General features: G+C 37.8%; 1 protein-coding gene across 5 annotated transcripts in view; it reads right to left on the bottom strand.

The window, feature by feature from the left end:
• Positions 1-526: 526 nt before the first annotated feature.
• Positions 527-14,550, bottom strand: part of ATP6V0D2 (ATPase H+ transporting V0 subunit d2) — a 56,709-nt gene continuing 42,685 nt past the window's right edge. For 3 of the 5 annotated variants that reach the window (XM_037802342.1, XM_037802341.1, XM_037802344.1), the window contains 6 exons: positions 12,758-12,837; positions 11,227-11,304; positions 4,772-4,948; positions 3,470-3,547; positions 3,146-3,306; positions 1,413-1,553 (listed from right to left, as the gene is read on the bottom strand). In XM_037802342.1, coding sequence (XP_037658270.1) covers positions 1,544-1,553; positions 3,146-3,306; positions 3,470-3,547; positions 4,772-4,948; positions 11,227-11,304; positions 12,758-12,837 — 584 coding nt within the window. In that variant the 3' untranslated portion in view covers positions 1,413-1,543. Of the gene's footprint in view, positions 1,554-3,145; positions 3,386-3,469; positions 3,548-4,771; positions 4,949-11,226; positions 11,305-12,757; positions 12,838-14,550 lie in introns of those variants that run through there. The other 2 variants (XM_037802343.1, XM_037802345.1) reach the window with 2 other exon arrangements.

Below are 14,550 nucleotides of genomic sequence, written 5' to 3'. Positions count from 1 at the left end.
ACACTGAGCCCTCCACAGAGCACTGATCCAGACTCCACCACGACTCAGGTAGGAAGGCCTGGCCTCCCACACAGGTGTGAGGTGATGCACTCAGCTTCCTTAAGTTCTACGGGTCACTATATTTCCTTATACCTAAAGAATGCTATCACTAAAATTACCAAACTATTTCACTAAAAAAAGTTGGATTTTTCAGACTTAGTCCTTGGTCTGTGCATCTAAATCTAGATTCTAGTATTGAATGTTCTCCAAAAATATTCTTATTGGTAGGATTTTCACACATGTATATATAATTAATTTTTTTTCTCATGACCCAGCACACCTCGTAGCTCTTTTCAGACCTTATTTGTCCCTAGTATTTGTATGGTACTAGTATGGTATTCCTACTAATCATAATCCCTAGTATGCAATAGGTAGATTTTTCCCATATACCCTTCTGTTTTCAACTCTCTGTGCTAGTGTCATACCTTAGAAGTACATCATGCAAGCACCTATCTATATTTGTAGGGCTGATCTGTGGGAAACATGCCTTTAAACAGCCCCTTTCAATCCTATTCACCTTCAATATATCTCTGATACTTATAATCCCATTAACAAACAATTTTTAAATATAACAAATATAGAGCTTATATTTAGAAATCTCTATTTTGAAGGAGTTGAGCAGTGATTTATTTAAAATTATTTTTCCTTTTCTTTTTCTTGGTAGCCCTATGAACCAGTTTACATAGATTTTATGGAGAATCCATACCCTGCAAACCAAACCTGTGAATTACTCTTGAATGAATAAAAGAATACTCATAGCTGGGTATTTTTCTTAAGCAAAGCAAAAAGGAATCACAAGAGAGAAATGTACCTTTTATTTAAAGAAATTTGTGCAAAACTAATTTATAAGTGGTAGACAATGATAAATTTAACACTACTTGTCTCTAGGGAATATGATTTCGAATTGTGTTGCCTTTCCAAGCATACCAGATGAATGTTCATCAGAGAAAAAAAAGATACAATATTTCACATAAGATGTGGTCCATATTGGCTACATACGGTTTTGGACTTGTATGGACATAGGGAAGGAAAGATGTGTTAAAAAGTATTTAACTCTCTATTTGGGCCTGTGGAACTACATGGAAACGCAAGACAAAAATGCTTTTATTAGGTCTAATTTTTAACAACCAAACAAGAATGAGACAAATGTGGAAACAAGATTTGAGGCTGTTTGAAAAAAAAACATGCCTTGTTTCAGGATCAGTTTACTGTGTTTCCAGTGGGTCTGAAATTTATGAACGTGCAAACTGGTTTACTTTTGTGTAGCCTGGATCACATAGTTCCTTTTATTTTCCTCTGTAACTTCCTTTTAACATTTATGATTTTCCTGCCTTCGGGGCCCCCAAATTGGGTTATAAAATTGGAATGTAACTGTTGATTTTAGTTCGATGTCTCTGTGAAATGCATTCTGCTATCCATACAATATTTCTCATTTCTTGCTCCTTCAGCTTTACGTATGCATAAAACACACCATAGTGGAATTGTCTGTTGAATGCCAGCACATTCATTTGTACCTGAGGGAGGAAAAAAAGGAACATGCTACATTTACGAAATAATATTAAGCTACGATTGGCACCCAATCTGTGCAATGCTCATTTATATTTAAATAGACAATGTCCAAGTTGGACCAGATAGAAGAAAACTGTGGCAACCTGGTAAGTACTAATGGGATAGTGTCAATCTGCAGGTAGATGTAGAGAGTTTGTAGAACCTTGACGATATCATGCTGAGTGAAATAAGTCAGGCACAAAAGGGCAAAATTGTATGATTCCACTCATATGAAATGCCTAAAATATGCAAGTTCATAGAGACAAAGTAGCTTACAGGCTACCAGAGGCAGAGTGGGTGGGTGGGGAAAGGGAAGCTAATACTTAATGGGTAGAGAGTTTCTCTTGGGGTGGATGAAGAAGTTTTGGTAATGATGGTAGTGATAGAAGAATAATATTAATACTGAATTGTACTCATGAAAGTGGTTAAATGGGAAATTTTGTGGTGTTACCATAATGAAAAGAGATAAAGAAGTGACATTTTAAGAAAGAAAGTTTGTAGACTCACAAGACAGACTCCAAATCTCAGCAGTACCACTGGCACAGATTGCTAGGAGAACTTTGGGGTGGAGCAGGGGAGCAGCATGTGTGTGCACCTTTGCAGTAATATTTATTCGGCTTCTTGCCAGTGGGCTCATCTAATTTAGGTAAAATATTTCTCCTTGGCCGTGACTTTGCAATTAAAAAAAGGTTTTTAAGCTGTTTAACTCCCTCTAGGACAATGACCCAGGCCCCTGGAATTCAGGCTGAGTGATATTCTAAGCTTTCTTGGGATGCTCTGCAGCAACTTTACATAGTGAATTATTATTATTTTTTTCTGTACAAGGTAGGTGAGCAATAGAAAATGTTCAAATAGTGTGTATTTAACTGGGGTAAAGTCTGAAATTGAACAACGCCTTTCTTCTTTTCCATTTTGACAGTGATGATGGAAAAAGGATGAGAGGTACTGAGTCCTCATGCACCTTGGAAAAGTAAAGCAGTCAGCCAAGTAATCATGAAGTGGGGGCTCCTGCTCTCAGAAAAAGACTCATTCTTCCTGCCGAGAATAACTCCCTTAACAGCCTCCTTTGCAGCAATAGTGCAACAAGGTGGAAACAGCCCCAACACATTGGGTAACTTTCACTGATTTTACTTCTTCCTAGGGCAGAGACTAAAGAGCTGCTGGAAAATGTCTAAAGAGCAGACCTTAGGGGAAAGTTTCCATTGCAGCCAGCCTAACCCTAAGGCTTGGGTATATTTCAGGGTTCTCTGTTATTTCCAGTCAGACTGAGACAGAAGGGCCAATGGTTTCAGAGAAATGAATAGAATACTTGAGAAAATTTCTCTAGATTTGAGGGGCCTTTCCTGGTACCAAGAGATATGCATTTGTGTTGAACTGTACCGTGAGTGGCCCAGGAACTGACTGTAAGTGGGTTAAGCATTCTTCAGGGAAACAATAATCTAGATCCCCTAGAAATAATCTTAAGGATTATAATTGTGCACATGAGTAAGAATTATAACCGTAAATCAGTCTTTTTTTGAAGAAGGGATGGAGGAGAAACACGTAAGAGAGTATATACCATGGGGATAGTCCATTGATCCTGAGGACGCCCAACTTTGCTTCTCTGTGTGAATTAATGATGTATTCACTGCATTCCTTCCAGAGACCCCTTGGGTGCCCATCTGGTTGGATATGGCAATTCCACATGCCGCCATCACTCATGAGCCACAGGCCCTGGTTCTGCAAGGAGGAGATACTAACTCACTATGGACTGTGTCCTATCAAACTATGAATGTGCCTAATCAATTGGTTCACGAAAGTGTAAAAACAAAACAAATCCTTTAAAATCTCCAGTAAGAGAAAAAGAGTGTATAAGCTAATATCATTTCTACTTATATCATACCTCATGCTCATAAAACACATCCTCCAACGTCTTTCCCCCATTGCCGTCACCTATGGCTTCGAACAAAGGCTTGTATTCCTTAAAAACAAAGAGTGTATTTTAAAAGAAGCTTCCATTTCATAAACGTATAGAATATATTTTCCTAGCAATAAGAGATTTTGCGTTTATTTAAAAATCTATACTGGAAGGCCTGAATGTTTTTTGTAGGATCTTTGGCCTCTGAGGAAATTAAAAAAAAAAAAAAAAAAAAAAAAAATCCAAATAAGAGAATGTGGATGAAATTCTAGCCTTTGGCAAGAGGCAAAAGAAATTATACTCTCAGTGTAAACTGTTTGAGCTAACTTCCACATTCAGGTTCTTAAGTCTGGGGAAGGACATAATAAAGATGCAGTGAATGCTTGTGGTTTGATTAGTATGAGACTTTAGAGATGACATGCAATTTCAAGTATGGAAGGGGTGGAAACTGGGGAGAGGCTCAAAGTTTAATATTATGCTAAAGAGCCTCATGTAATACATATGAGATGCTACAAAGGTTTATGCATAGTTTGCTGCCTTTTATCTTTCCTGGAGGGCTTAAGAAATACACAGGAAAAGATAAGAGGATGTTATTCTAGTCTTGGAAAAGTTACCTGGAGGGTTTGTATGTGTCTGTTTGCACAGCAGAGGAAATGGAATGGCGGGGGTGGGTGGGTGGGGGTGGAGGGGTGGGGTGGTGGAGAAGGACCCTGTATAACCTTGAGCTGAGATGCCTTAGGCTCTTCAAGAGTAGCTAGAAGCAGGAGTTGAGGGAAGAGATAAATAGCCCCCTTTCCTTTTCCTATTTCTGGCCACTCAGCAAAGGGAAGGACATATGCTGATGCATCTATCTTCTCCCTTGTAGTCCACAGACACTCTTGTACCTAACCTTGTTTACTCAATGGGCACTGGAAAGGACTACTGGGTCAGACTATTTTATATAACTTTGGCATGGGCTCATATTTCCACAACACTGCAGCAATCTCTTGGGGAACTTGCTTTATCAAGCACTTCAAAAGAAGTGCTCAAATGACCATTCCTTGGAGATTTAAACAAGTACTTGCTTGGCAGGAACCTTAACACACCGGATTGGGCTTGAAACTGTAAGTATTTCTTTGGGAGAGGCAGTTACAGCAAGGGACATTGCTTGCTACCTTAAAAACATTGATAACTGCTTTAGATAAGAAGTGTAAATATGATGGGTGAGCTTCTAAAGTACACATGATGAAATAACGCCTGCCATTGGAGGATCATCCGACCTCCAGGGAACCCAGTATAATCACGTACTCCGTAATGATCCGCTACACTCTTCATCTGTTCAAAGTCATCTGCTTTGCCCAAAAGGCGCAACCCCTCAGGATGGAGCTTGCCACAGGTTGGGTAGAGGGCCTCCCGGTCATCTTTGCTCAGTTCAGTGCCAAAGGAGTTAAGAGTGATGATAAAAGCACGTCTGTCAGCCTCAAACTGAATTTACAAGAGAGAAAATCAGTGAAATCTAATCACCCACTAAACACCATAAACAGAACCCTAGTAGACAAATTCATTTCCGAAGTGATTTGCTTTCCTTTCTGGATCTATGTCTAATTAGAATACAGGCACATGTTATTAATGTTCTCTCAGTCTCTTCTTATGATGGAGTGACTTTAACTTGCCAGAAGAGGAGCCCTTGGCAGAGATGATGGCCTACGATTCTGGAAACGCCACTGAGTATTCCCCAGGCACCCTGCAATTACTTGCTCATGTGTCTCTGGTACATAGGCCACCGGAGTCACAAGTGTCTCTTCCAGAAAAATGGGACTAATAATACCTACTTCTTGGGGTGTTTGGAACAAAAACTACATGTCGTACATGTCAATTATCTGTCAGTATAATTTTAACATGATGAATATAATGAAATTTTGTGCTACCTACCATTTGCTCGCACTGTCATGATTTTTTCTATTTTGGTGTCCATAAATCTAGCTCTGTAGTAAATAATTATGTCACTGACGGCAAGTTATCTTCCTCTCAAGGCCTCAGTTTCCTTAATTGTAAGGGGATGGGGTTTGGCTACATGATATTTAAGGTAGGTCAGCATACAATCAAGGCTGTCTTTTCTGTTGCTGAAAACCATACTAGATGGCTGAGCTCCCTTCTTAAAATTTTGTTTCTATTCCTTTGGTCTCCATGTTTCTACTGTCTCTTGGTTCTCTTCCTGCCTTCTCTGACCATTTCATCTCAGTCTATTCTCCATGGGCTCCTGCCCTACCCACCACATGGTGTTTGCCATGGGGTTCTTGGGCTAAGAAACCTTTTACCACATACCTGAAGCACTCTGCACCTACCATTTTATATACTGAAAAAATATGGGCATGTATTTTTCTCTCCATTAGATCTTAAAATCTTGGAGGGACCATGTCTCTCTTCACTGTTCTTTTTTTAATGTCCAGTGACTGGCATGAAGAAAGATCTTAATTATTTACTAAATCACACAAAACCATCTCTGATTCCACCACTTTTGAGATTCTCTAGTATTCTCTACAATGTTGCTACTCAGTGTGTTTCATGGATCAGTAGCTTTGGCATCACCTGGAATCTTGTTAAAAATGCAGGTTTGGACCTCACTCCAGCCTACTGAACCAGAAACAGTATTTCAACAAGATTCCAAGATGATTCATATGCACATTAAAGCCAGAAAAGAACTGCTCCTACAACATCCTTCAGTTAGTTTACTTTTTGACTAATTGACCAGTAGTAACACAACCAGATTTGCAACAGATTTTATTGGCGTTCTTTCGTTAGAACAGGTGTCTCCTATCAGAAGAAAAGCAAGAGTTAGCTCCATCTGATCCTTTTGATTGCATGGAAATTATGGGTGAGCAGAAACAGGGAGTGTCCTTGTTTGAAAGCAAAGGCAGATGCCTCTGGCCACTAAATATAACCAGTCCTGCCAATAATTTTAGACCTAGGGTTGAGGGAAGAAATGCAAAAATGGAGATTTCATGGCAATAAGAAACCTTGGCTTGAGAAACCTTGAAATAATTAGAGCAGGAGGAACAACAGTGGAGGTAATCATCCTAGATGTTCCTGAACATGCTTTCTAGTTTTAAGATCCTACGATGTAAGGAGAGAAAGCAGGCAGTGCAGGCAGCACTGTAGACATGTGGGCAGCAGAAGGCCATTTGGAGGACGAAGCTGCATGAGGAAAAGGGTGACATTTTGGGGAGATGTTCATAACTCAAATACTGGGAAAAGGCTGGAGAACAGGATAGAAAGGTGGCTGGGGAGAAAACATGAAGAGTTTCATACGATTGATGCAATAGTCACCCGAATCCTCTATATACTTTCCAAGGCCTTGTCTTTGCTAATGCTTCTCCGCCTTGCCTACAATGCCTGCACTCCGTTCCATAACTCTGCATGTTGAAATCCTACCTGCATTCGAGGGGCTCACTCAAATCCCTTCTTTATGATAACTTGCCCCATTTCTTCTCTAATAGATTTTCTTTGAACTCCTATTACATTTCTATTACTCTCTTTTATTGTAATTGTTAATCTACCTGCTTCCTCCTCTTCTAGTCTAGAAGTTTTGTGTCATCCTCTTCTTGATAAGAACTATATTTGGGAATTGTAAAAGGACTATACTGTTCTTTAATAGTTCCTAATCAGTTTGACACTACATCTGACTATAATAGAGAGTAAATGGGGTGGTATCAGTCCCACTTAACCCTGTATTCTTTGCAGAGGGCTGGAATGTTGCATGACACAGTTACTTGGATGTCTTCAGTCTTTCCCTTCTTACCTCTCTCACTCCTCCCTACAAGTACTCATTCATTTTAAAACCATGACTTAATCTTCTGTAGTAACGTACTGTTGACTTGTGAAATAAATCTTTCAAAATCATAAGTTGACATAATAGAGTTGTATGGTTCTGGAGGTGTCAATGGCAATGGAAGACAGTGACATGAACTGCAGTCAAGCCCAGCCTTATTAGCAGCCTATGCTGACCAGGGGAGATAAAACAAACATGTGTTTATTTTTCACTGTGTCTCATTAACCATATAGAGAGTGGGAAGAGAGGAAAAAAGAGCACTTCAGTGCACTTGCTTGAAAATATTTTTTCATTATTAAGTTACAATATTGTAATTAGGTCAAATTTTCTCATGCAAGCCTAGGTTAATGCTCTCATTTATCATATTAAGTATTTTGAAGTCTCATGTCAAATGAGATTACATGGGAATATATATGAAAGAATTTCATAAACTGTTAAATGCCCTGCAGTTCTGTTATCATTGGAAAGATTATAATTGCATGTCACGTGTAGCTGATATTTCTATACACACATATGAAGATAGTTAAATGGATTTTTATTTTAATTCCGTTTAAAAAAAAATTAACTTTATCTAATATGACACTATTGTAAGGGTGAGAAGGGCAATGAGAACACCAGTAATATTGTAATTTGATCAAATCCTCTCAGTGACAAGCATTCTTGTAATACTGCATCATCCTTTTTATATTACTGAGGATTACAAAGACATAATTCTATACTACTTCTGATTTTTATAGTACATGCACTATGATTTTGCATATAATTTGGCTCTTACTTCATACCAAAGAATGGTGAATGGCAAATTTACTGTAGCAGCAACATGGCATACTGGATAAGCATATAGACTCTGGAGCCAGTCTGCCTGGGTTCAAATCCTGATGCTACCACTTACTAGCTATAAGTTAATAGCCTTTTCTGTCCTTTAGTTGCACCTTCTGAAAAATAAATACTAAGTAGTCACCTTGTGCTGTTTTGAGGTCCAAGTGAATTCATACATATGAAGTACTTAGGATTGTACCTGGCACATAATAAATGTTAGCCATTATGTGTCATAGCGTATGTTTTATAAAGTTAGGAATTTTAGCAAATTTTTATGTCACATATTTTGTGTGTATAAAGTACCTAAACCATTTCTAAATCACAGAAATTATGCCAGGTAAAAACTATACTTTTTAACCATAAATAATATGACTTCTTATAGCATGACTAGTAGTTAAGCTTATGAAAAGAAAGTTTTTCATAAGGTCACTTCGTTTCATTATAAATGTGATCCACATGTCTGAAAGAGACTAGCCTACTTTTGATGTTTGGTATGCCATGAAAAAAATTTTATTTATTTGATGCCTACTTTCTGTGTAGTATAGCTAAGGACAAAAAAATATATTCCTTGGAGTTCTCCAGGGATAAGATTTTTACTTCAAGGATTGTTTTGGATTTATTTTAAGATTTTCAAAAGAGGATAGCAGGGAATCTTCAACTGTAAAATTTTAATGACTAGATGCTCTGAGGGGAACTAGTGTTATCATATGTAGTTTCATATCATAAAGCTAAAATATATGTAGATGAAGTTATTCAGTTTTTTTTTTTTTTTTCCTTTTTCGCCCAAAGGGTAATGCTTATCAGGCTTTTCTTGAAATCAGAAATCAGAGAAGTCATTGAGCTTATCTAAATATCTAAGGGCCAATAAAATCACTGTAATAGAAAATCTAATGACTAAAGACTTTCTTTAGACAAAACTTAGTTTCACAGGGCAAAGTGAGGACCTAGAAAAGCCCAAAACGTTTTTTTTTTTTAAATATATTTTATAAAAGCAATATGGTGCATATACCATATATTATGAAACAGCCCCAAGCAGTGTCTTTTTCTTTTTTTAATGCAGTTTTGAGATATATTCACACACCACACAATCCATCCAAAGTAAACGGTCAGCTCATAGTATCAACATACAGTTGTGCACTCATCACCACAATCAATTTTAGAACATTTTCATTAATCCAGAAAAAACAAAAAACCCCAGAACATCCCATACCCTCTACTCCCCTCCCCATTATTGACCTCTAGTGTTGGTGTGGTACATTTGTTAATGTTGATGACAGAATATTGAAATATTACTGTTAATTATAGTCCATAGCTTTGGAATAGGTGCATTCTTCTCCACATACCACTCTATTATTAACTACTTGCAATAGTGATGTACATTTGTTTTAGTTCATGAAAGAATGTTTTTATATTTGTACTGTTAATCAGTCATTGTTCACCACAGGGTTCACTGTGCTATACAGTCTCATGATTTAACCTCTAGCTTTCCTTCTTGTGACATACATGACTCTAAGCTTCCCCTTTCAACCACAATCACAAGCACAAATCACTCTGTTAGTTACACTCACCATAATGTGCTATCATTACCTCTATCTATTGCCAAACATTTAAATTCAACCTAGTTAAAAATTCTGCACACATTAAGCATTAGCTTCCCATTCTCTAGTTTCATTCTATCTCCTGGTAACCTATATTTTAGATTTTATCTCTATGAGTTTACGTATTATAATTAGTTCATATTAGTGAGAGAACATCTGATAAGGCTTTGGTATCCAGAATATATAAAGAAATCCTACAACTAAACAACAAAAAGACAAACCAATTAAAAAACAGGCAAAAGACATGAATAGGTATTTTTCTGAAGAGGAAATCCAATGCCTAATAAGCACATGAAAAGATGCTCATCTTCACTAGCTATTAGGGAAATGCAAATCAAAACCATGAGATATCATTTCACACCTAATAGAATGGCCGCTATTAAAAAAACAAAACTACAAGTGTTGGAGAGTATGTACAGAAATAGCGACACTCATTCATTGCTGGTGCGAATGTAAAATGGTACAGCCACTGTGGAACATGGTTTGGTGGTTCCTCAGGAAGCTAAGTATAGAGCTGCCATATGGTCCAGCAATCCCACTACTAGGTATACCCAGAAGAACTGAAAGCAGGGATGCGAACATTGCACAACAGTGTTCATAGTGGCATTATTCATGATTGCCGAAAGATGGAAACAACCTATCTGTCCACCAACCAATGAATGGATAAACAAAATGTGGTATATACATAGGATGGAATATTACTAAGCAATAAGAAGGAATGAAGTCTTGAAGTATGCGACAACATGGATGAACCTTGAGGACATCACATTGCGTGAAATAAGTCAGACACAAAATATTTTTTTTTATTCAAGTGAATTAGGAAACCAACAAGGGATCTATGTAAAACACTCAGTACAAATTGTGCCCAGGATGACTCTCAAACTGTTTTATCTCTGCCTCCAAATCTCCCATGTATTTGTAGATCAACATTAGCAAGCAAAGGACCTCTGAGCACAGATGAAATTCGTGGTAATAAAGAGGAATTTTAAAAAGATGATAACAAATTAAAAAGGAAGAAACAAGACAGTGGCATCTGAGACATAATTAACTATGCTTGTCAACTGTGAATTGCTTACTCTATTTTAGGATTCATATAAGGAACTATATAAAAGGATGGAGCCATAGTAGGCTTTGACGTCATATTGTGGGGTTCCTGGCTGCCTAATGTACTCTTACTAGAAGGACTCTGATTATTAAAAAAGTATCTATAGTCTACCAATTGCTTGCAGTATACTAAATTTTTGATTAATTATAATCTACTTTCTTTATCAAAATGAATAATGATCAAACTCCTGAAGCATTATTTTGTCCTAATTCCAAAATAACTCCTCTATGTAGAAACTTGGAACATATCACTCTTAACTAAAGACCTCAAATTATGTATATGATAAAATATATTTATTTTATCTCTAAATAAAGGAGCTTCTAAGATTAAAGAAAACAAACAGAAATAAGGTTAAATGAAGTGTGTAAGCACATTATCTGGCATAAAAAAAGAAAAAAGGACTCATTCTTACCTCAAGAATGGGGCACATAATGTCTGCTGTGACATCACCATGATCCTTACAGAATTTATAGAATGCCTCAAGGTAAGACTTAAAAAGAAGAAAGACCATAAAATAAAATGAATATATTTTCCTTCTGGAAATTTCTAGATCAGCTTTTCATGGTTTATTAAATGTTTTAATGGAAACTGAATTACTTCTCCCATAGGGAGATGTTTTATAATACATTTGGTACAAACTTTCACAGTATAACATGTTGCACAGACTAAAAAAGAACTCCACAAAAGAACAAACTCAATTATACTTACCACACCTTATAATTACTCAACAAGCCCTTTTCTACATGGTTCTTGTATTATTGCACATGAGTAAGTCTTGCTCTTCTAACAGGAGTGCTGAGCTCTTTTATGTGCAGGATCCAGAATCAAGCTCAGAAAATAACTGGTCTTCTGCTGACATTTAGTCTCTCTTAGCGCCCAGGAGACACACTTGGGATGGCTTTGAGCATGTGGATATATTGGAAAGGCAGGAGTTGGGCTGCCGGGCCAGACTGCCTGTGTTTGAATCCCGACTTTATTACTTGGTAGCCAACAGACTTATGCTAAGTAAACCTTTCTTTTCCATGCCTCAGTTTTCTTATCTGAGGAAAGGGATAGTACAAACTCCTCAGTTTTGCTGAGTAGAGAGAGTTCATATGTTTAAATTGCTTAGAACAGTACATTCTGTTAGATATACCTCAAGGATGCCTCCTCTGAACTCAGAAGTCTTTCTATAAAAGGAAACCTGCCTGTAGTACAATGCTTTTGGGGGACTGTGTGTTCCTGTATTTCATATGCACACATATATACATTTATACCATACTATATATTCAATTACTCCTGTGACAGAATCCAAGGATGGTATGGTTGTAGGAGTGAAAATGGACATCTTTTGCTTGGCCCATAATATAGAATTACTCAAATGGTGGCAGCACAGTCCAGACAGACATTTGGACAGATTATGGAAAGTGATGTGTATGACATGTGGTGTACAAGATGGTCCTCCCAACATGCAGCACACGGTCAGTAGATTAACATTGTGTGAGCAGCTGAATTGGAAGATCTAGAGAATCTGTTGGAGGATCAAGGACAGAGATGAACCGGAATAAAAAAAGAAGGATCACTATGTATGTTGGGTTGCTTTTAAAAATGGATTGCTACGGTTCACCCCACTCATCTCTCCATCTCCCACCCCTTTCCCCCCACCCCCCCACCCCCATCCATCCAAGGAGCTCCTTTTTTGTTCCAGGTACTGTACAAGGAGCTAGGGATGCAGATAACAACAGGGCATGTTATTTCCTCTCCAGAAATCTTGCTAGCTGGGGGGAAAGACAAGTATGTATTTAACTAGAAGACAGGTCAGGACTGTATGAGCTATATTACAAATATACATAACTTCTTCATTGTAGAAGCTGGCTAATGGGCAAAGCAACTATTAATAAAGAACTCTAGTTATTGATATATTGTCAAACAAAGAAAGTCACAATATTTGGGGGGACAGTTACCTTGTACAGCTTATTGCGCAGTATTTCAATATTCAGTGCATCCAGAATGTTTTCAGACATGCAGTCTTGAAAAAATGGAGCTAAAAGCAGAAGTTATGAAAAACAAATTAATCAAAAGCATGATTATAAACTGTAAAAAATAGTGTCTCCCAAACACATCACCTTGTGCTCACTCCTGATGGAAGTCCTTGGGGCTGCAATCTAGACTGGATCAGGCTAACAGTAATGATGACAATAGGAGGCATTCTTTATTAAGACTTGACTCACGAGAGCCCCACACCAAGCACTGGATACACTTTAGCTTATTTAATCCTCACAGCACCTTGGAACTATTCACTTAAGACTTACTTTTTGAAGTCTCCGTTATTTAAGAGTAATATTTACTATTTGTGGCCATACAATGTGTCAGGCACTAAGTTGTACAAAAATGGTCTTATTTAGCTTTCAAAACTGTGCTACAGTAAGACCCCATTATTTCTAAAATAAGGGAACTGAGGAAAACTGAATTGCCCAGGTCATCAGCCTGGCTTCGCATCCATATCTGTCTAATTCCAGAGCTCGCCCTCTTTCCACCATGCTATGCCACCGAAGTGTTGGGTACTTAATGATAACAAAAAAAAAAAAATTTTTTTTTGTTTTAAAGGGCACGTACTTCCTCTTTCTCCTTATGGCAATGGGAATGTTTATCCTATGAATGTCCCTCCTTTGTATATTGGAAGCATATAACTTGTTCTAAGTCCACAGATCCAAAGCTAAAGGAGAATTTTGCCTTAGGACCCACCATGCCTGTAATGGATTTTGATAGGATCTTGTACTTAACTTTTATTACTGAAATGATTTAAGTTTTTGTGATACTGTGATGGAATGAATGTATTTTGTATTTGGAAAGATAATGTCATTTTGGGGTCCAGGGGGTGGAATGTGCCAGTTTGAATGTATTGTGTCCCCCAAACGCCATTATCTTTGATGTAGTCTTGTGGGGTAGATGTGTTGGTGATGATTAGATTTGCTTGGAATTTGCCCCACCCAGCTGTGGGTGATGACTCTGATGAGATATTCCCATGGAGGCATGGCCCCACCCATTCAGGGTAGGCCTTGATCAGTGGAGCCATATAAATGAGCTGACTCAAAGAGAAGGAACTCAGTGCAGCTGTGAGTGATGTTTTGAAGAGGAGGAAGCTTGCTAGAGAGGAACGTCCTGGGAGAAAGCCATTTTGAAATCAGAACTTTGGAGCAGATGCCAGCCATGTGCCTTCCCAGCTAACAGAGGTTTTCCAGACACCATTGGCCATCCTCCAGTGAAGGTACTCGATTGCTCATGTGTTACCTTGGACAGTTTATGGCCTTAAGACTGTAATTGTGTAACCAAATAAACCCCCTTTTATAAAAGCCAATCCATCTCTGGTGTTTTGCATTCTGCAGCATTAGCAAACTAGAACAGATTTTGTATAATAGCAAATTGCTATTACACAGATTTTCTGACAATATTAAATAATGCTTCTAAAACTAACCCTTTAACATTTTGAACATACAACTATTTTCAGTGATAAAATTAACATTCATTTCATCTTTGCTTCAGGTCATGAGACATACACTCCAGAGCATCTCAGAAAAACGCCCTCCCTAAACTTCCTCTATGAAATCTTATTTAGACAAAAGTTAAAAATGATAGGAGAGGAACTCATCATATAAAACCCAGCTAGCACATTAAGTTTTTGAAAAGTTAGAAATGCCATCATTTGTTTGCCATGGCATGGTCCAAAGTACAAAGGTTTGGAGGGTGGGAGATGAGC

This window comes from Choloepus didactylus, chromosome 14, assembly GCF_015220235.1.
Source record: "Choloepus didactylus isolate mChoDid1 chromosome 14, mChoDid1.pri, whole genome shotgun sequence".
Taxonomy (NCBI): domain Eukaryota; kingdom Metazoa; phylum Chordata; class Mammalia; order Pilosa; family Megalonychidae; genus Choloepus; species Choloepus didactylus.
This window is presented reverse-complemented; position numbering and strand designations above follow the sequence as displayed.